Genomic DNA, 24,189 nt, shown 5'->3' on the forward strand with positions numbered 1-24,189 from the left:
TATGTGCGCGTGCGCGTGTGCGTGTGTAGTTGTGTATGTATGCGCGTGTGTGTAGGACATGGATGCAACCTGGAGACGGCTTTCGCTATAGGAGCAGCATCGTGAGGAGCCAGCCGGTCCACGGTGATGGTGCGGAGGGTGGCGGTGGGAAAATAAAATGATAGGACATCAAAACAGTCAAATGAAAGCAATAAGCAATCGTGATTGCTCAAAAAAACTGAAAGCCGACTGAAATTTATGCAAAACTGCAACTTTGAGAAACACAGAGTAATCAACTGTAGCTTATAGAAATTCAATAAGAAAAAAAAGAAAAAGAGTTGAAACAGTGGTTTCTGAAATTTACGGCACCTTTTGGAGAATTAGAATTTTCTTACAGCACCCTATTATAGCATTATACACAGTACCTATCTCTATTTTATGTACATATCGTCGCCTCAGAACAACAGTGAGACACCTAATCCCAGGAATAACACTAAGATATCTTACTGCTGCTCTGAGGCGACGATATATTGATACCATGACATGGACACTTCATGGAACCCCACGACTCTCCCTATGGCACCCAGCATTCACTACTAACAACTGATCCCCCCCCCCTCGAAAAAAAAATATTAAAACGTTTCAAAACCAAGCTGCAATCTGCAATTCTTCATTTCGAAAACTTTAATTTCCCAGAAGTAAATTTATTTTTTACAATTACAGAACATTTTAAATATTTTTTCCCCTTGATAAATTTTTAAACATTTTTAAGCGTAGAGATCTTCGAATGATTTAACATTTAAATCCCATCAATTGAAGTGCAAGGTGCCCTATTAATATTAATTAAACCTGAACCATAATCAAATGCGCGGAAACTGAAATTCATTTGTATACTGGCTGATTATTTTGAATTGTAGCTAATGATAATTGATGAAGATAACACCAAAAACTAATTTACATTCCACGTAATTTTAAACGTCGCCACTGGCTAGTTATCTGCGAAGAGCAAACATCAATCCGCTCATTCAAGATTTTCTTCTTTGGCTAGTTTGGCGACAACAATGACATTTCTTGGCGCGAAGAGTAGATATCTAAAGTAACCCCACGGAATATACACAAAAGATGACATTTCATAACGATTGAATCAGAAATTCGAAAGCTGGTATCATTTCAGCGTGATCGTAACTTTAAAACTTTACATTGTTTTGAATTGGTTAATGCTCTTTGTTTTGTCCCCGCATTTAAAATTGCAGATATTTCTGAAAGAGTACTTGTATATTTTAAATGTGCGAGGGATTTCAGATACTTATAGTGTTTACTTAAATTGACTTGTACTGACCATTAAATACTATCCCTGGTCAAAACAATGAATCTATCTTTTGCTGGTTGTGGATTTTTAGGAATCTATCATGTTGGAGTTGCAAGTTGTTTTCGAGAATATGCACCTCATGTTTTAGTTTCTAAAATTGCTGGAGCATCGGTGGGTTCAATCGCCGCTGCAGCGCTCATCTGTGATGTATCATTAGGTAAGCTAATTAACTTTGATTACACGATCACTATTTTTATGCTCATTATTTCTATATCATATTTTGCGATTGCCACTAAACAGTTTTTTTTTATTTTAATGTAGAAAAGTAATGAAAATATTCTAAAAGAATTAACGTAGATTTTTACTCAAAATAAGAGTTGATCTTAGAAACATCAAAGCTTAAAGTTCTTTAGTACAGATTAAGAACTGTGCTATTTATTATTCTAAAAAAGCAGTCGCAAATTTACTTGAGTGATTTATAAAGTAAGTTATTTTACTTACTTATTCTATTTATGTGTAAACAGTGATTTCAAGATATCTACAGATCCTACTAATAAAATGTATGACTTTGTAGTTAAGCAACGTATATGTGCTTGTAATTGTAGAGCATGTCATTCATTTTAATAATTTTAATCAACATCATGTTAATGTTTTTTTTTTTTTTTTGTTTGTTTGTAAATGTAACACAGTTAGATCAGATTAGAGTGAATTATGAAGCATCCTAACACATTGTAAAATATGTATGTGTCACGGTTCTTTTGCTGAAAATCATATTATCGGCTCAGAGCAACGCTGAAACATCTAATCCCAGGAAAAACACTAAGATATCCTACTGTTGCTCTGAGACGACAATATGCTCTAATTTTAAAGTGAGATTGGATAATTGTGTAACTAAAAATTTGTTTTCAGAAATTGTCTGCATTTAACTCTGATAGTCATGCATATATGTGTGTCATCAAAAATGTTATTTTTTAATTGCTATAGTCATGAAATTATGGCTCTGTCAATCTTGTTTTGAGTAAAGAGTTCCAATGTTTTAATTGATTTATGGTATTTAAATAATCTTTTTGTTGACCTTATTTCAATTTTTGATGTACCTTATGATTCTGTTGAGTTTAATTGACAATATTTGTCGGGACCGAGCAGAGGCCATGTCAGCTTCAGGGCCGGGGAGAGGCCATTTCAGCCTTGTCGAAAACTAGGGCCCCGTCCCTTGAGAGGGGGAGGGGGCTGGCTCGGAGTATGAGTTGTATAAATATGGCAAGTTTTTGGGGTGGAGAGGGGCCTGCCTTTGCTCTCGGTGGTCCTGGGCAGCTTGAATGCTAAAAGGAGTAAAGCTTTGCACAAGCTAATTCTGTACCAATGAAATATTATTCATGTCCTAAAAATGGACAAGTTATTGAAGTTTTAATAAGAATAATTTAATAAACAAAGAACTTGATCTGATATTTATCAAGTTTTTGATTGAGGGGGGTATCCTTCCGCCCCTATAACAATACAAAAATAGAACTTACTTTAAAATGCTTTTATCTATCTGAAAGATGTATAAGCTTGTTGCATACCATTATGCCAAAAAATAGACATCAGATTTATTTTGTTAAGACTAGTGTTGATTTTGACATTTATCTTCAATAGCGAGAAAAATGTTTTGCAGGGGAATATGGTAAAATTTCAGAGAGTTATATGACTAGGTTTAGTCCTTTTCTATGATTAGAAATGGAAAATTTCTGAATTTCGAAAAAGGATATCCCCAACCCCTCCTCTTGAATTTGGGGGTATGCCACTGTTTAACTTGTTTATCATGAAAAGGATAAGGAGTGTTGGTTTTCAATAGTAGCATTGAAATCATACAGAACAGATTTGGAGGGAAATAGACTTCGAGGCCTGGTAGGAGAAACAGAATGATGCTGCAATGTACATCACAGTTTCTGGAGAAAGTCTGCAGCCTATTTCTCTGTTGGGATGGAAAAAACTAAATTAAAAAATTGAAAATTAACTTGAATTCTGAAATTTTGAATTCAAATGATGTGTTTCGCAATCATGAGTTGTGCAGGCGTGTGTGTATGTGTGTAGGGGCGCGTACGTGCATGTGTAGGGTTGTGTGTGTGAGTAGACCTGTATGTATGCACGTAGGCATGTGCGTATGTGTGTAAAGGCTTGTGTATGAGCGTGCGTGTGTGTGGGACATGGACGGCATCGACCAGGAGAAACTGATTCCAGGAGGCAGTGCTCGGAGCTGCGCGGGCAGAGGCCGGTGGGCGGTGGTGCTACAGAGGTCCCTGGTTTAAGCTGAAAAAGGCACGGACATCAAAAATAGTCAAATGAGAACAATAAGCAATTGTGATTGCTCAAATAAATAAATAAATAAATAAATCTTACAATGAATGAAGATTTATGTATTTTCTGAGATCTCAGAAATTGTATCTATACAATGCGCAGGTAGCATGTTTTTGCACGGTTTTTATGTTTGGCATGTAGTTTTAACACAATTAGGGATGCTGATCCAGACTCTATGATTTATCTCATGCTGGTTCATCTTGTATACTATTTTTGGGTTCTTTGTTTAATCTGCCTCGAAGACTGGGAAAAGAAATTCTACTGCTATGCTTTGAGGTACCCATGTTGAAAATTGTTGTCAATTCTGTTTACGTGCAACTCCTAGCGGAGTAAAAGGACAACAAAAACAAAATGCAATGGAACACAATTAAAGCATTTTTTTTAGTTTTGAAAGCTCAAAAAATATAATTTCTAATCAAAATGAAAATTATGACATACAGTCAAATTACACTTCACCCCAAATTTGAAAATACAGCTATCACAAATTGAGGGATTCTTATCCTTTATGCTTTTGACTTGTTTAGTAAATGCCTTTAAGTTACCAAGATTCACAGAAATATAGATCAGTAATAATATTAATGTTGCACTTCATACTGAAATAAGGAGGACACCTTGCAAAGGATTTGACGAAATGCCCTCTGGAAATTTAAGGTTCTTTTGCTTTTGTAGTGTTTTGTAAGAAATATGATAAAAGTTGATAAACCAGAAAAAGTTATTTTTACTGTCTATGAAGTATACCCATGCTATTCTGCTGTGTGGCAGGTAAAGGGAAATGACTGCAAATTTTTCTTTTTTTTTTTTTTTTTGCATTTTTGTCATCTGTTGTATACATTATCTTTATTGTACAAGCTTGCTTATTTGGTTTCCGCTGAAAAATAAGTGTGAAAAAAACGTCTAATTCCAACATTTTCCTATTGTTAGTATTGGATCCACCACACATTTCTTTAAATATCTCAAACTTATCTCTGCAGATACTGCCATTCACCAGCATACAGCAGCATTGATCTCATAACGTCATTTCAACATAACAGCCCTTTCATAGTTGGAAACCACTTTAGGATTGGAAATATGTGTGTAACAAGCATTTGGGGGGGGGGGGGGAGATTGACCTTCAAATTCAATCCTGTAGTGAAAACCATAAATATTATTCTGATTTTTTTCCTTTGAGAATTTGTAGTTTAAGCATGAGTCTTAGTATACACTGCCAGAGACACACCAAGTACATATGCTTGTAAAAACTGGGTTCAAAACTCCTGAGGTTGGCCACTAGCAATCAAAACTGGCAGGAAAATAACTGTTTAACTCCTAGAATTTTAAAGCCTTTTACTCTGACTCTTTTATTCCAAAATCTGTCTGACTTCACATGCAAACACTGATAGCGTTGTGAACTTTGAAAAAAAATGACCTTTGACTCTTGGAATTTTAAACGTTTGACTCTTTTACTCCATAATGAGTCTGACTCCGCAGCCCTGCTAGCAGTTACCTTGGGTGTGTGTGCTTGGGTTTTCAGCTCACTGAAAATATCAGTATTTCCAGGGTTCGTACGCTCCTTCAAAACTCCTCCAATACTCCGTCATTTAGGAAATTTTTTCGAAGGGCTCTTCAAACTCCTTCATTTTGGTTTGAACTCCTTCAAAACTCCTTCTTTTTTTGTTCAACACTACATAATCTTCCTCTATGACAGTAACTTAAAATACTTCAATCGACAACTTAACTTTGTCACAAAGGCGAAGGTATAAGAGCGATTCTAATGTAGTAATTTCTTACATTTATTTTTTTTTCATCAAGATGTGATTAACAAATTGGTCATAGAAGTCCTAAAAGTTGAAGGTGAGAATATTATTAGATGGCTAAGACACTTCATAAGTGAAGTAAAACATGCTTAAGTGGTGCTTGGTTATTTTTTCAAGTTTTAGGATTGTTTTTTCCTCCACCACACTTTCAGCAGCTAGAGTCAGGTTGTCTAGTTATTATTTAAATATTTAAAAATACATAAGCAGATATACTATATTAAATGATTCTATTAAAAAAACAATTGTTTAGCAAATCGCAGTTATGATATTGTAAAATGGGTCGTCCACAAGTGATGTCATGCCTTGAGGGGGAGACGGGTTCATGAAATTGTGACAAGGCGAAGAGAGAGTGGGTGACAAAAAGTGACATCAGACAGTTACTTTACTATAACAAAATGTTTATAAAAAATATTACATGTGACAAGCGAAAGATGAAGTGTGGCACTTTGTGACGAAGGCGGAAGGGGTCAAAGTCAAACGTGCTGAAAAGAAAAGTGCAACATCATTTAAGGACAGCGCATTAGTACTCTTTCAAAATCTCATTTTACTCCTTCAAAACTCCTCCAAAACTCCTTCATTTTATTTCTGAAATTAAGTATGAACACTGTTTCACCTCAGCAAATACTGGTATTACAAAATAGCTCGAAATACCGGTATTCAGTATACTGGTATATTGCAAACACTACTTATATTAGTGCTTTTATTTATTATTTTTATATATTTTTCTTTTACTTTTACACAAAAATGGCAGCTATGATTTTATTTAATAGATATTTTCCCCCTAAAAATTGTATGAAAGTATTCCCATCCCCATAACAATATTTCGTTAAATTTGAACTCAGTGGGAGAGCTAAGCAGCTAGAGGTTGAAACTAATGGATTTAGTCTTAGTTTAGTTCCAAGAATTTCTGTTTCCAACTTTTGTCTTCTTGTGCGAAAAGGGAAATCTTGCTTTACTTCTTATGATAAAATAAGATAGCTAAAGATTTATTAACAGGCACAAATACATAACAAACAATAAACAGACAATAAATTTGCACATACAACGTAAATTACAAAAAACAACTACAAACACTGAGAAATTCTAAATTATAGTTCAACACGAGTTAATAGTAAAAAGTCAACAATAAAGAGCGCCAAACAATAAATTGGAGGTTTGACTCAAAAGAAAAAAAAAACATTGCCAGCTCGGATTGAACATTTATAATATTATAATATCACAATATAAAAACTCCCCCCTTCCTCCCTCCACCGGTTGCCAAGTTCATACATTTTATGAGCTAAAAGTTTATTATGAACAGAGGAATTTCTGCACAAAAGCCCACCCCGCCTCCCTTCTTCCGATCGGGGGGGGGGAGGGGGATACGGCGTGAGCAGAAGAAAAAACTGAAAAAAAAATTTTTTTTTCATGACAAAATTTACTTTGGAAACAATCCCACTTTTCTTCATGCAGCATACATTATTATTCAAAAAGTTAACCTGGGGGGGGGGATTCGTTTCTGACTAATTCAAGTCACAGCTTTCGTAATAAAGATGGTCGTAGGAAACTTGAAAAGCAAAAAAAAAAAAAAAACTTGAGGAGTAAATATTGCAAAAGGGGCTTCTAAATCCATTCAAATACAATTTCAGGACAAAATACCAAAATACCTCATGCAACATACATTTACAACAGACATGAAGAATTACAGCTTTCATTTACTTGAAATACGCACAAATGCTCTCATTTCAACTTTTTTTTTTAACCAGGGATGTTCAACCGGCTGTGACGGCAGCGCAGATAGGGCCTCGCAAAATTCTCAGAAGTTTTAAGAAATTTCCATGTTTTCAATTGAAGCTCTTATTAAATACGACAGACACAGTAATCAAAATAGTGCGTGAACAGGAGACTGCACAGAGCCAGCCTTAGCAAATGCGGGGCCGAATAGAATTCTGTCGGCGCCTTTTACAAAACGATTGTACAAATTTGAGCAGTGCCTGTCCGACGCGTGCAAAGATTTTAAACTGTTGTATTTATTTATTTATTTTGAAAGAAATTAATTAGTCAAATTTCTTTTAAAAAGAAAACTTTGAATTGAAAATATTCAATAGTTACAGCTTATTGATCAGCTAACTCTACTCCTCCACCCGTCCTATTTTTTTTTTTTTTCTCTTTTTTCCTAGTTCGTCTAAAAATAAGAAAATATCCAAAATGCTGCTCTTCCGAACTCCCCCACACACACACCGAAAGCATTATGGAGCAGCTGAAATTTCAAATCTTCACCCCCGGAAAACTTGGAAAAGGTTGAGAAACGTTGACTTAAATCAAGTAGATATTTTATTTTACAAATCGGTTAAATCCTTTTCTTTGTTCAAGATTTGAAAGAAACGAGCTGATGTGTGCATCACATGACTTCCTTTTACACCAATTTAATGTTATTTCTCTATTATTGCAATTTTAATGTGATTCTCTCTCTAACTCTCTAAATATCACCAACAATGGCTACATTAAAACCAGATTTTAAAAAAAATAGCCAAATTTGTCGCCAAGTTGGCGAAAAAATTTGGCAACAAAACGGCTACCAAAAGACTGGCGATATATCGCCAAGTGTCCGCCAAATTGTAACACCACTTGAGTTTGCATCGAAATTAACAATGAATTCCCCCCAAAAAGGGGCAAAAGTCCCCGTTAGAAACACCCGAATGCAACCAAAAAAGGAGGTGCACAACTAAACCTCACTAGGAGTCTACGTACCAAATTTCAACTTTCTAGGACATTACGTTCTTGAGTTATGCGACATACATACGCACATACGTACATACAGACGTCACGAGAAAACTCGTTGTAATTAACTCGGGAAACTTCAAAATGGATATTTCGAGCGTCTATACGTTCTTAGGTACATATGTACGTGTGGTCGGGTCGAAAAAAAAAACTCAGCATTCATTTGGGGGTGAGCAAAATGGAAATTAAGGCCGATTTTTGAGTGAACATTTTTTCGCGAATACAATACTTCCTTTTTTGTAAAAGGAAGTAAAAAAGAGTCACCACTGAGCTGAATATATGTTTTTTTAATCTCATTCTTATAAAATAACAAATCAGGAATGGCTAGGTATATTTGGCAGGAGAACAATTAATTTATAAGAAGCACAAAAAAAAAAAAAAAAAAATCGTCGCCAAGTTGGCGAAAAAACTTGGCGACCAAAAGCTTGGCGATACGTCACCAAGTGTTTACCAAATTATAACACCACTTAAGTTTGCATTGATATTAACAATGATTTCCCCCCAAAAAGGTGCAAAAGACCCCCTTAGGAACATCCGAAAGCAACCAAAAGGGGAGGTGCACAACTAGACCCCACTACGAGTCTATGTACCAAATTTCAACTTTCTAGGACATACCATTTTTGAGTTATGCGAGATACGCACATACGCACATACACACATACGCACATACATACAGACGTCACGAGAAAAGTCGTTGTAATTACCTCGGTGATGGTCAAAATGGATATTTCGCGTGTCTATACATTCTTAGGCACTTTTCCGCATGTGGTCGAATCGAAAAAAAAACTCAACATTCATTTGGGGGTGAGCAAAATGGAAATTAAGGGCGATTTTTGAGTGAAAATTTTTTCGCGAATACAATACTTCCTTTTTGTAAAAGGTAAAAGTCCGTTGTTTACTTCTAGCCGTATCGTCTTTCGTCTAATCTTTGTTGATTGACATAAAATGTTGCTGGATAAATTAATGTGGGACTTATCTTTAGAAGAAGCAATGACCTACGAACTAGTCATCATTAATTTTAAAGCAGAAAGATCCGCACTAAACGTGATCTAAACGCTGCTTTCTATTTCAGATGGTGCACTCTTTAAAACTTGTATCATATATATATATATATATATATATATATATATATATATATATATATATATATATATATTAATAATCTTTATGAAGGATTGAAATTTCAAAGGCAGTTTGCTGGAAAAAATAAATATGAATAAATATTTTATTTGTTGCTTTTGAGGTTACGTAATTGTTTATCATGTTGTCATCCAGGGCTTAATTTCGAACGAGACGTAGAAATAGAGGACATCAACTTCTTAAGTTCAAAAGATTCCATGAAATGACTCGCATAATTACGAATTTATTTCATGTACGAACTGAAGATAAAAATAGAAGGTATTAATTTTCTCTCTCTTTGATTTTGGTTTAAACCGGTTATTCTCCACCTCACGTGTGACCTCTATTGCACCTGGATTTCTTCGGAACGTCTGATTTTACTTTTTCAAGGTTACTTTGCTAGCGCAGTTCAGCGATCCATTACTTCCTTGAAGAGTCCGTCAAAGAAAGTTTTCTTACCGAGAGTCGTAATAGATTCTGACAAAAGTTGCTGAATACCGTTATGTCATTAAGCGATAGTGCTTTTTGCAATGAGAAAATTTATCTATTTACACAGAATTCCCTGGGGTGTATAAAATTCATAATACATTTTTGTGCATGTAGGTTTTCTTTTCAGCCAGTTTATCGATGTTTAAGAGGCATTTTTCTTAAGTTATTCCGAAAATTAATTTCCGTATTTTTTTGAACCACAACGTAAAACACAAAACTTGTCATTGTCGCTGAAAAAGAACTCAGATTTTTGCATTAGAAATTGAAATTTAAAAGTAGCAACATAACAAGCCATTTTTATGGCAAAGAGAAGAAAAATTGGTGCTCTGAAGTTAGTTGAGAGACTGAACAGTGAAGAGGCATAGTAACTTTTGGAAAGCTTCCTGCTGTCCCAAGGCTGAAGTCAAAGTCACAACTTAAATTTTTACATATTATGAATGAGATGAATGCAGCAATATTCCAGTAAATTCTAGAGTTACCTATTTGGTTCGAAATGTTAATTTATTGCCAAATTTGAAGCCAAAAAGCAGGAGTGCCCTCGAAGAGCTAGGGTGCATCCCCTAAATATTTCGACCCCCCCCCCCCCAAAGCAAGAGTCCTCCCAAATGAGAAAAAATACCCGTCAACCCCCCCCCTAAAAATCCATTTCATATTTCAATGGCGCATTATTCCCCATGACTCCCCCCCCCCCCCTAGGTGGGCACCCCTGCAAAAAGGAGTTGGCATGATGGAAAACAGCTTGGCGATATCATGGACTCGGCGATGATCAAATGTATTTCTTCGTTGCGCATCTGTTTGATTGCAAAGTAGCTGATGGCATCTTTTGTATTATTTCGAAGTTGTTACGGCTACGAACGGTTTCAATTCGATCATAGTTTTTGCAACATTATTAAATGGAAGAATCACGCAGCTGCACCACTGTTTTTCTTTGATAGCGCCTTTATCAGTACGAACCATACAAATTTCATATGTACAGTCGGATCCCGACTTACGTGAGGGATGCGTTCCAAGACCCTCGCGTAAGTCGGAATTTCGCGTTGTGGAACAACGTATGTTTAGAATTTTTTTTATAAGCATACCCAATTATTTCAGACATGCGTTAACACCCCTCAAATTGTTTCAAACCATTTCTTAGCTATATACTACCGTATGTTTTATAAAGAACCGACTTTTTACTGTATTTTAGAAAAAATGTTACTATTAAGCATGATTACTCTGTTATGAGGCACAAAATCAATGATCAATAAGATACAAGTACTTTAAAAGTAGGGTACTTACAAAAAGAACATTACTGCATTATAATAGCACTGAACAGTAGATATCGTAATTTTAATTATAGTTTTAAAATTCATGAAGTTTATGCAGTGTGGGAACACCACTATTTCTGATTGGCTTCCATTTTCATGATGTTTGTATTTTGCTCAGACATTACTCTGCGAGCTTCATTATTAAAACTAAGTTCTGAACTTTTGCGGATTTCCTTTTCTTGAACTTTAATTGTACGTATCGAAGATTAACTCATACCTAATTGTCGTGCTACCTTCGAGGATCGAGGCACTTTATAATTGATTAAGCATCGAGAATCTTTACCTTTTTTTGCATTCTCAGAAACTTTCTAATTTTCTTTTCACTTTTGCGAACTTGAGATGAAAGTCCTTGTTTGGGAACCATTCTGTTCTATCAACGTTCATAAGAAGGAAAAAAAAAAAAAAACCGTTCAGGACCGGAGCGGTAATTTGTATGAACTAAAGCAAAGCGTTGTTTAGACTAATACAATGTGTGAACTTCCGCTGTCAGTGATGCTAAAGGGATGAAAGTCTATTCACGAAACCAATATTTAGTATCAACGAAGCCCATTCTAATGCTCCGCTACTCCTTTCCAAAAAATTTCATGTTGCAAGCGAGTAATTTACGTCAGCAATAAAAAATTCATTATTCATGAAAAACTTGCGTTATAGCCATTTCGCGCAAGTCGGATCGCGTTGTAGCGGGATTCGACTGTAATCTGTTTGTTATTGAAAAGTGTTGACTTGATATAAACATATTTTACCTCAAAATATTCCTTATTATTCTAACACTATTCGACCAGCTGGCGTTATTCCTCCTCCTTTAGGCTTCGAGGTCACTCCTTGCGTAAGCATTCGAAAATTGTGACTCTAAGAATATAAGAAAAGGTTTGTTTTGGCAGAAGCTGTCTTCACTGTTTGGTATTTTGTCGGCGTTAAAGTCAGAATAAGAATGTATCATTTAATCCATCAGAGTTTTTTTGACACAGTTTTTTGTTTTTCTGCGCAGGCGCATGGGATGTTATTTTGTAACTCGATTTCGGTTTAGTTCCAGCGGAACAAAACAAGCAATTGTAATTTGATCTTGACATGTTCCAACGTGCAATCTGTTCAAAGAAAGCGATAGGGGGAAACATTTTTTCTTTGCTTAATTTTGTTTGAGGTTAGTTCAATCTAAAGGGAATGTAGGTTCCGATTAAAATTTTCAATAAATTAAAACATAAATTTTGCACAGCGAAAAAATTAATAAATTTAAATGAAATAAAAGGAAAGGGAAAACCACATTTAATGTTACAAACAAACATTAATTTATTTTTCGTTTTATCGCTCGTTATGTATTTAAATTATAGAAATACTTTACCCATGGCTTAAAAATTTTCTTTATTCATCTTCAAAATTCCTTTCTTGCTGTTTTTCCATTTGGAGGTAGATTTTGTTTAAAAAAGAAAACTGAGGCACATTCCTGTTGTAAATTTTTACTATTAAATGGGAAATCTAAGTGTATGACATGTGATTTTCAAAAAGTAATGGTAACTTTGAAGCCTGTATTTTGTAACTTCATTCACGGTTTCAAAGAAAAAAAAAAGAGTACTGGCTTTTCCTGTGCACGAAGATGCTGTTTTGTGTTCAACGCATCCAAGAAGTTTAAAACAATTTTCTGCGAAAAAGTCTAATAATCCCTGAAGTTTCTAAAAATGGATGCACAACTCATGTCACTGTCATTGTACTTTTTCTCCTTTCTCTTCATCAGCGTAATCGTCTTGGTTTTCATTCAAGGACACTGCCGATTTCACATTTCAGGCAAGATTTAACAATGATGTTGATCATTGAACCAAGAGCAAAACAAGAAGGACAGCAATTTTTATCTGCGTACTATGAGATGCATCTCAAGCCACAAAGACAAAAAAAAATGTCTTTGTGCACAGAAAAGTTTTTCTCGCCAAGAAGAGAAAGGGAATTTTTTTTTTGTGCATATTTCATCTATTTAAAAAAAGGGGGGGGGGCGTGGGAGAGGGGACAACAACAACCTTTGGATAAGAAAAAAAAAAGAAGTAAATTTCGCAAAACGTATCATATATTTCAATAAATTTAATGCATTTTTATCTACTTATTTATTCAAAAAGAATTTTACAGAAATTTAAGAGTTGACAAAGCTAATATCAATTTCCAGATTCTTTAATAAGTCAATTCTGAACAGCAGAAATATTGCAATAAAATTTCGAAAACTGAATTTGCGTACTTCTTTATCAATAAAAAAATTAATAAATTTTCCAAGGCTTATATTCTCCCTTCAGTTTTATAAAACGAAAATGTTCCAGTGCCACGGTCATAATTTGGCTTCCATCATCCAAAAACAAGTACGAGTGTTTCTAAATTAAGAGCTTTTTCGCTATTCGTATGGCTTTGCTTCACACGCAAGACCAGACGGAAAGCTCTTCTTTTATCGCTTTCCACGTGTAGTGTTGAGTCTTGGTTTTGATACCCGTTCTTTTTGCTACTTTGAATAATTTGTTTCTTTTAAATAATGGATTGAAAGAAGTTGCTTCGCCGGAATGGGAAAGTGATGAAATGTTGCATTGTGAAAAAGAAAAACCTGTTACAATTTTTCGTGCGAGGACAGAGGTCTGTCGGAGACGCAAAACGGATCCTTCTCAAATTTCGTTGTTGCAAAAACGAACTTTCACTATATTAGAAATATAAAGGATAATAGCAACTACATGACCCCTCCTGGGGAGTCTAAGAGTACAGCAGTGATGGTTCCTGGGCGAGATTAAAACTTATCTGGTGCATATACTGTCAAGTCTGTTTGTAGACAAGCTTAAAATAGCAAATTTATATCTAGTTGCGACTTTAAATACCCTTCAGCGGTGGATTTTCAGGTTTGAGAGTCTGTCGCAATGCATTTTTGAGGTCCCTTTAAGAGATGGACAAAACTATTAAAATGGATCTCCTTCTGAACTCGTATGTCGCGGGAGGCCCTTCGCAATTGTAACATTTGCGTCATGGTAAATCTGCTACTGATAACGTTCACGTTTTACTGTGTGTTATTTAACTTTTATGATGAAATCACAGCTGTTAGGAAATTTTCATTCGATCCCTTCTGCTTTCATTATAAACGGGGACGACTTTATTTCTAAGCTTGATAGACTTGAAAGCGGTCCGCGGCATGATGTGGCAAGAAGGCCCTGTAATAAACGGGGGGGGGGGGAGATATGCAGATTCCATGCTGAAAAAACTTGGATCTAGAAACAGACACTTTACTAAGAATATCGTATGTTTAAAACAGAATTTCGTAAGAATTTCGTATGTTTAAAACAGAATTTCGTATGTTTAAAAATACCATTTACAAATAATTACTTTTCGTTTGCATAAGAAACTTCATAAAATACCTTTCACTCCAAATAGCTCAGAATTAGTGTATGTTTTAACACACAAATCGTTATACTAAAGTCCAAAAGTGAGAAAAAATTGCAGTCATGATCCAACTTGAGATTGCTTAAGCTTTAATAATTAAATAGTTACAGCTGCAATTGAATGGAAGGTCGTAAACCTTATTTATATGAAAAAGCGGGGGAAAATCCCTTTACATTGCGACGAATGAATCTTAGCAGAAATTTTATAATTGATCATCCAATAACTCATGCTTACACCAAAGCTTTTAAAACCCACGTGATGTCTTACTTTTTCTGATCGGTTCGTAAAATGTTTCACTCCATTGGAGAAGCTGCAACTGAGCCTTCGAATCCATATTGCAATGCTATTGCCCAATACCCCCCTTTCTTCACTTGGGAGCATAAATTATTGAGACGAGATCATTTTGAATGATTAATTGATTTGGAGAGCGTTAGTCAAGGTTTTGAGGGAGGAATATACTATTTATTAAGAAAAAAAGTTCTGATATTCAACAAAAGCAAACCGTACAGAGGCGATTTAATTTTTGTGTATCACTAGCTGAGTAGCCCAGCTTTGCCCGGTCTACCTTGAAAATAAAAATTATCGTGTGACCTTCATTCAACAATCAGGCTTAAATAACAGGAAAAAAAAAAAACATCATGCAAAATTTCCCTCCCAAACAATAACGAGAGATATTAAAATATTTTTATGAGAAAGATGGATTAAAAAAGCGTAACCATGGAAACACAAAATAAAATGCGTTTAAGCAATTAAAATGAGAAAAATGGAAAGGAAACAGTGGATTCAAAAAGCGTAACCGTGGAAACGCGAAAATAAAATGATTGACAATTTGAGTGGAGATGAGATTTTTTGAACTTGATTCAAAACGACTTGGAACTTTTTTCCTTTGGAGATAAAAGCTTCGTTTTCGACCATAGGTCGATATAGATCTGGAGTAAAAAATATCGCTTTTTCTAATGGTGTCAAAAAGAAAACTGCGACAATTCCTTCCCTTTTTATTGATAGATTTAATGAAGAAAGTAGTGCCTAAATTTCAGCTAAGCCTAAAAAAGTTCGAGCTAAACACGCAAATAACTCCCGTCTTGTTTAAGTTAGAGCATTGAAACAAATTGTGTAGAACGTGGAAAATTGTACCCTTTCCAACGACATACAATATTAATATGTATAAGTAATTTTTCATCCCCATGTTCGAGAATTTATTTGAAAATTGGGCCTAAATTGAAATAAAAGAAGAACTATTTATCGGATTTTTTCCCTGATCTGTGCAAACCCTTCAGGTGTAGAAAGAAAGATGCGGGAAAATTTCAGCGCATCAAACAAACACGCTTTTTGGAAACTTCATTAAAAACTGTGTAGAGATGTACTCAAAAATACCAGAATTTAAAAAAAAAATAAATGCTAAGCACTTTTCATAATGCACTCAAAAGGACAAAATAACTTTTCTGGGGCAGAATGGACAGTTTAAGTATTCCTGTAATTTTCAATTATTCCAAGCAAATGACACCACAAACGAAAGAAGTGCGGATCAACTCAGGTGGAGAATTTCTTACTATATTATCTTATCATAAATTTGAGTGTACAAACATGCATATTTTTCGGAGAAAGTTTGGTTTCAAATGACTTGAGCTGCACTTTTCTTCGTTTGTGGTGTCATTTTCTTGGAATAATTGCAAACTACATGAATACTTAAACTGTCCATTCTGCCACAGAAAAGTTATTTTATCCTTTTGAGTGCATTATGAAAAGTGCTTAGTATTTTTTAAAAAAATTCTGTTATTTTATTCTTTTTAGTGTAAATGTATTTCAGAAGTAATATGATGTTACCATCACGAAACTTCACCTTAATTTTTCAAAGAGTGCTCCATACTAAAAGAAAAAATATCCCATGTACGTGTCTAAAAATTTAAGCAATTGGCACTAAAACTGAATCTTTGTTCCTCTCTAGGATTTATTTGTGTGCTAATTTAATTAAAACCTTTTAAGTATTAAAGGTTTCCCAAACGAATTTATGTTTCGAAACATACAAGTTACTCTTGATAGCGATGCTATGTCTCTTTACTTATCCCTGTTATCTGTCCAACCTCGGATTGTATGGAATTTTCAAACGTCCAGATAAGACGAATCTATCTGAATGAGGGGGAAAGTAAAAATTTTTGATGCCGGTATTCCACTCATTTGAATGAGACTCTGCTTCTTCAAAAGTTGGCATCGCTAAAAAATAACAGATTCGTAAATTTCTAGCTGTAAAACGGATGTTTGTCTTTCCATACAATCCGTGGTCAGACAGTGCTGGTATAGATGAGGACAAATATCCTACGAGTGCAATGTTAGTAAAAACATTTCATGCTTGCTCCAGAGAAGCCTTGATTCAAAATTTTCATTATGATTACTATTAACATTACTGTTTCAAGTTAACAAAATTTGTGACAATGGGTTATATATTTAAGCATTTGATGGGGAAATTACATGCAATTGTTTATGTTTTTCATCTTAACCAAAAGAATAATTTTATTTCGGAATTTTAATTTTTCAGTGGTAAGTTGTACCTTAAGAGTTAGATTAAGCAAATCATTTAGTGAAATCCCGAAGTTTCTAAGTAGTCTAGTTGCTGAGAAGTAAGCAAAAGCAGGCCTCAGGTTTTTCCGTGACAATCAAGCCAAGTATAATTAAAGTGCTTAACAAAATATGTTTGCATTCATTAACTTCTTTTTCCCATGTTTAACTATTTCGATGATCGAATGTTAATCAAAGGTGATCGGAAGGTTCTCAATCTCGTGAACTGTCCTGGCAGTACATAACAGGAGAATTTGCTAACTTAGAGGATAGAAAATGTGCTTGGTACGTTCTTTAAAAAATGAACCGTCCTAATATAAAGGGTAGAGATCGTTTTATTATAATTGGAAAGTTTTAGGGGTTTCCGAATGCAATTTCTGCTTTGGATTTCTTCTTTTATAGCATTTATCCTGTTTTCGTAAATTGAATTTTCCCCTTCACACCTGCATATTGTATGACCCATTTCCATAGCTGCTACCTCTCCCGATTCGTTCGAGAGACTCCAGAATTTTTATGCCTTCTCCCGAAGTAAATACATATGTCCCGAATTTTCATCAAAGCTACGAAATTCCCTAAAAAGGGGATTTTTCGGTGATAAGATTTTCAAAACAATCCCTCGCGACGCAAAAAAAAAACCTTTTCGTACACGAGTATGAAAATTCTTTTTGTCCGATCATTTTTGAATCATATTTTTTTTTTTTTTCAATTCGCTTCTTTTGAAAAATTTTATTTCCCAAAAAAAGCATTGTAAACGTTCTCGATTTTTCTCCGAACTTCTCAAGCTATACTTGCTACAAGGAAAGTTCATGTAGTTTATCATCACGTATACAAGACAACAACAACAAAAAAAAAAAACTTATGCTTCTTTTAAAAATTACTAATTTATTAATTTATTATTATTATTTTTTTGAATTAAAAAAAGTAAAAATAATAACTTTAATCTCCGACTTGTGGGTTCTGCCGGTTTTCCGAACGTCAAATTTTTGCTACAAAATTTATTCATGCTGAGTCTCCCTAATTTTCAGCTTTCAATGTTGGCACGCTGCTATGCATTTCTCAAGATTGTCCGAGCAGTAGTTGCTTAGCTCCAGTTGTTTGCTTTTTTTTTTCCACAGACAAAATGTTCATTATTTCAGCTTTTAGCGTGTATGTTATCAATGGTGTTCCCATTGGGTATAACTCCATATATGCCGTATACTCTAACATTTTTCAGACATACAGCGCCCTCAAGCTTCAAAAAATTTTATATTATGACCCTATTATGTGTATGATCGCAAACACATATTGTGCGTAATGGATTACTGGGAGTATGCCCTCAGAAACATTGATGGGGACATCACTGCATGTTATGTTAATAATATTCCTAGTCCTTTAAAATTATTTTCCAATTATCACTTTCAATGTTCAGTTTTTAATAAATACTTAGTTGCAAAATAAGAATTCTTTGACGTGGTTTCTTCTCGAAAGACAATTGTTTTAAAAACTGAAAAGAGCGTGCTTAACCTTAATTTCCATTAATGCAATAAAAATGCCACCATTTGTTGTCGGTGATTTTCTGTCCCTGATTTTTAAGTCACGTATATGAATGAATTGTTTTTAACGATCTAGAAGATTTATCATTCAATACGGAGAAAACTTTTTTCTATTCATAATAAATTGCTAGAAGTTTATCATTGTTATTAAATCTGCTACATTAACTTGGAGGAAACATTTTAAGGAAAAATGCTCTTAACGCGTCACCATAGCTAGTTTGTAAATAAGGAAAATTCGTCTTAGTCATTTTTTTGTTGTAATCAATTTATGTATGATTTGTATGACACTTATATACATGTTTAAAAGGAAAGGCTGTCTTCTCCGGTGATTAAAATTTTTAAAATCTACTATCTCTCTTGCAGTCTTGAAGGAAATAAAAACAAAAGAAAATGAAATAAAGGAAAGATAAATGAAAACGAAAAAACTTGTGTGAATACTATCTATACTAAATCATGGCTTAATTTTCACGGGACCTTAGTTCCTGCATTTCTTTTCAATTTTTTGTGTTTACATATATACATATTTACCAGAGTTCAGAGTTTTTAAGCCCATAGGACTCCCTCATACTTGTTAGAAATTTAGCTTAGCACTAAAAGCAGCTGAATCCTTTCAGTTTATTATGAACTAGTGGTATCCGCACGGCTTTGCCGTAGCAAAAAAATGAAAAGGTCATTTGGTTCGCCTGTATATTCACAAATAATGGATGATGAATTTCTCGCCAATTTGCTGTGTTCATTTGCTCGCCCATGTTACGGTTTCACATTATGACAATTTGGTGATTTACTCGTCCACGGTATGATAATTTGCTCGGTAAAATGTTCTTAAAATAGGAATAAAGAAAGAATAAAATTGAATTTTTGAAAAATCGCTTCGAGGTGCTCACCGCTATGCTACGAAATAATTCTGTGCCAAATTTCATACAAATTGGCCGAACGGTCTAGGCGCTATGCTCGTAACAGAGAGACACAGACTTTCAGCTTTATTTATTACTAGTGCTACCCGCACGGCTTTGCCCGTAATAGAAAAATCAAAAGGTCTTTTGGTTCGCCTGTATATTTACAAATAACGTATGGTGAATTTTCTCGCCGATTGGCTTGTACCCATGTTACGGTTCCACGTTATGATAATTTCGTATCTCGCCAATTGGCTTGTGCCCATGTTACGGTTCCACGTTATGATAATTTCGTAATTTACTCTTCCATCTTATGATATTTTTGTTCTTAAAATTGGAATAGAAAAAGAACCACATCGAATTTTCGAAAAATCGCTTCGAGGTGCACACCCCATGCTACAAACTAACTTTGTGCCAAATTTCATGAAAATCGGCCGAACGGTCTAGGCGCTATGCGTCACAGACATCCAGACAGAGACTTTCAGCTTTATTATTAGTAACTAGCCTGCGGCGACCAGCTGGTCCGCCTTTTTACGCCATTCGCCTTTTTGCGCCAGAGTTGCCGCCTTCGGCGGCTGCTTAGACAATTTAGCGACGGTATTAATCAATGTTTTTCTCTTTTTTCTCAATATTATCATTCGCCTTTTTACACCTTTGCCGCCTTCGGCGGCTGCTTAAACAAATTTCGTGGCGGTATCAATCAATCTATATCTATGTATATCATTAGTAGTTTGAATAAAATATTTTCTAGATCTATCTCCAGTTCCGTCGTTTGGAATATTTTTAAAGGAGGGGGAGACACAAACGACGTACTCTTCATGCAAATTTTGTCGAAAAATAACAAAAAGCACTTCCACTTTTATGTGAAAGCATTGTTTTTTCAAAGTCATGTGTGTGTGTGGGGGGGGGGGGCACTGACACCCCGTTGAAATTCCTTAAATGACGGGCATGCCTCTTTCTTGCTGTCCATCTGCTATATCGAACTCTATATTTGTCTATCTATCAATCTATACGATCTGCGCATATCTACCTCCTGACAGTACAATCTTTTTTTATTTATATAAGTATTAATTCGAAAACAAAAACATTTTTTGTCCACTCAACCTCTATCTATCTCTGTATCTACCTAACCTAACCGCCAATTCGTAACAGAAACGAAGATCATGCAAAAAATCGCGGGCTTTATTTATTTAATCAAAATAGCCCTCAAAAATAAAGGCTCTATGTTCCCCGTAGTGTTCAAAAAGTAGCGCTTGCAAAAAAAAAAAAAAAAAGGTGAAGAGAAGGCAAACGATTTCAGTTGGATCACGTGATGAGGTAAGCTCGGAACTCAGCCGGCAAGCGAACAGCTCGCGTTGTGTTCTGCCATTAAAAAAATTGTAAAAAAAAAACTATTGCGTATTTTTCAAAACTTTTTTCTTCTGAAGGGGGCGGAATGTTTTTACTATTACCAACTAAAATTTTAGAATTGAGGGTTCAATACTTGTCGCAGGATGGGTTTCGAAAAAAACTAAACCCAGAAAAAAATGTAAAATAAAGGTTTTTTCAAAAATCTATAAAAAATACAAAAATTGCTCTATCTTCAAAATTTTTTCATTCATCATATTTAAAATTAAATTTCCTACACAATAGTACAAAAAATATCCGTCTGGCGCGATTGGTTCGGGATCTGTGAGGTCAAAAGTACTAAAAAGTGCTAAAAATAACATAAAACATTAAATAACTTTTTTTCTAATTAAAATATCAAAAATCGAAGCCCGAGGTGCACAACTTCAGCAAAAACTACACCTGTATACCAAATTTCATCTTTCTAGGCCTTACCGTTTTCCCGGGATGCGCGCCACAAACACACACACACAAACATCTTATTTTATTACTAGCCGCCTACGGCGACCAGCTGGTCCGCCTTTTTGCGCCAGGATTGCCGCCTTCGGCGGCTGCTTAGACAATTTAGCGACGGTATTATTAATGTTTTTCTCTATATATTAATATTATCATTCGCCCTTTTACACCAATGTTGCCGCCTTCGGCGGCTGCTTAAATAAATTTCGTCGTGGTATCAATCAATCTCTATCTATCTATATCATTAGTAATTTGAATAAAATATCTTCTAGATCTATCTCCAGTTCCGTCGTTTGGAATATTTTTAAAGGAGGGGGAGGGGAGACACAAACGGTGTATTCTTCATGCAAAATTTGTCGAAAAATAACAAAAAGCACTTCCACTTTTATGTGAAAGCATTGTTTTTTCAAAGTCATGGTGTGTGTGTGGGGGGGGGCATTGACACCCCGTTGAAGTTCCTTAAATGACGGGCATGTCTCCTTCTTGCTGTCCATCTACTATATCGACCTCTATATTTGTCTATCTATCTATATAGAAGATAACTAGTGGCACCCACACGGCTTTGCCCGTAATAGAAAAATTAAAAGGTCTTTTGGTTCGCCTGTATATTTACAAATAATGTATGGTGAATTTTCTCGCCAATTGGCTTGTACCCACGTTACGGTTCCACGTTATGATAATTTCGTATCTCGCCAATTGGCTTGTGCCCATGTTACGGTTCCACGTTATGATAATTTTGTACCTCGCCAATTGGCTTGTATCCATGTTACCGTTCCACGTTATGATAATTTCGTATCTCGCCAAATGGCTTGTGCCCATGTTACAGTTCCACGTTATGATAATTTCGTAATTTACTCGTCCATCTTATGATATTTTTGTTCTTAAAATTGGAATAGAAAAAGAACCACATTGAATTTTCGAAAAATCGCTTCGAGGTGCACACCCCCATGCTACAAACTAACTTTGTGCCAAATTTCATGAAAATCGGCCGAACGGTCTAGGCGCTATGCGCGTCACAGACATCCAGACATCCAGACATCCTCCGGACAGAGAGACTTTCAGCTTTATTATTAGTAACTAGTGGTACCCGCACGGCTTCGCCCGTAATAGAAAAATTAAAAGGTCTTTTGGTTCGCCTGTATTTACAAATAATGTATTGTGAATTTTCTCGTCAATTGGCTTGTGCCCATGTTACGGTTACACGTTATGATAATTTCGTAATTTAACCATCTTATGATAGTTTTGTTCTTAAATTTGGAATAGAAAAAGAACCACATCGAATTTTCGAAAAATCGCTTCGAGGTGCACACCCCCATGCTACATACTAACTTTGTGCCAAATTTCATGAAAATCGGCCGAACGGTTTAGGCGCTATGCGCGTCACAGACATCCTACAGACATCCAGACATCCTCCGGACAGAGAGACTTTCAGCTTTATTATTAGTAAAGAAGAAAAGAAAAGAAGAAAGATAAAGAAGTAAAGAAAAGAAAGTAATTTTCAGAACAAATTCTTTCCCATTTTATTAAATTTCTGTGAAAAATGGGCTTAAAATTGGAATAGAAAAAGAACAAAATCGAATTTTCGAAAAATCGCTTCGAGGTGCACACCCCCATGCTACAAACTAACTTTGTGCCAAATTTCATGAAAATCGGCCGAACGGTCTAGGCGCTATGCGCGTCACAGACATCCAGACATCCTCCGGACAGAGAGACTTTCAGCTTTATTATTAGTAAAGATTAGTAAAGATACAGATGATGTACTCTAGAAACACTCATTAGTAATTGCTCCTTTAATCTTCTTTACCAAGGCGTAATTTGCATGAGGGCTCACGAGAGCTCAGTTCCCTCTCTTAATTTTATTTTTATGTCAATTTTTACATATTGGACGAAATCCAGGCTATTTGCGTGTGAAAGAATGGTCCTGAAAACTATAGGGCTCCCTCAATTATTTTGCTGAAATTATGCCATGTCCTTTTTTTTAAACTAGTGGTACCCACACAGCTTTGCCCGTAATAGAAAAATTAAAAGGTCTTTTGGTTCGCCTGTATATTTACAAATAATGTATGGTGAATTTTCTCGCCAATTGGCTTGTACCCATGTTACGGTTCCACGTTATGATAACTTCGTATCTCGCCAATTGGCTTGCGCCCATGTTACTGTTCCACGTTATTATAATTTCGTAATTTACTCGTCCATCTTTATGATATTTTTGTTCTTTCAATTGGAATAGAAAAAGAACCACGTCGAATTTTTGAAAAATCGCTTCGAGGTGCACATCCCCATGCTACAAACTAACTTTGTACCAAATGTCATGAAAATCGGCCGAACGGTCTAGGCGCTATGCGCGTCACAAAGATTCAGACATCCTCCGGACAGAGAGACTTTCAGCTTTATTATTAGTAAAGAAGGAGACCCAACTATAAAATGTTGAATGAAAATCTTCAATTTTTGTCTAGCTTTTAATTTTACCGTCGTTGCTTCACAAGCAAATAAAGAAAACCAACCTAGTATTGATTGTAATAACAGCAATATAACGCACTATTATGAAAATTAACTTATGGACACGTGTTTTGGGGTTGCAGGTAATTGCTTTTTAAAAGCAAATTATGTGAGCTTATGGATGAATGACATTCGGCAGGCAAAAATAGGGTTAAATAAAAAAAATGAAAACTCCTTCCACCCATTCACGGCATTTTGCAAAATGTCCGGGTGAATCTTTCAGACTCAGACATATATCCCGCCAGACCACCTACTTTGAGTTATTTTTGAGTGCACATACGAGAGCCCCCAGGTTTTGTGAGTGTCAAAAAACCTTTCCAGAATGCCACTGGTATTCTGCTGGCGAGGCCTTACCTACTCACGTTTTAGTTTGCTTGGGATTTG

At 35.3% G+C, this 24,189-nt stretch overlaps 1 protein-coding gene across 1 annotated transcript in view; it reads left to right on the forward strand.

The window, feature by feature from the left end:
• Positions 1–1,150: 1,150 nt before the first annotated feature.
• The window catches only part of LOC129235160 (1-acylglycerol-3-phosphate O-acyltransferase Pnpla3-like), a 57,032-nt gene continuing 33,993 nt past the window's right edge, over positions 1,151–24,189 (forward strand). Inside the window, exon 1 of the mRNA XM_054868850.1 lies at positions 1,151–1,505. Within this exon, the coding sequence (XP_054724825.1) occupies positions 1,346–1,505 (160 nt within the window). The 5' untranslated portion in view covers positions 1,151–1,345. The remainder of the gene's footprint in view (positions 1,506–24,189) is intronic.

This window comes from Uloborus diversus, chromosome 2 (genome assembly GCF_026930045.1).
Source record: "Uloborus diversus isolate 005 chromosome 2, Udiv.v.3.1, whole genome shotgun sequence".
Taxonomy (NCBI): Eukaryota; Metazoa; Arthropoda; class Arachnida; order Araneae; family Uloboridae; genus Uloborus; species Uloborus diversus.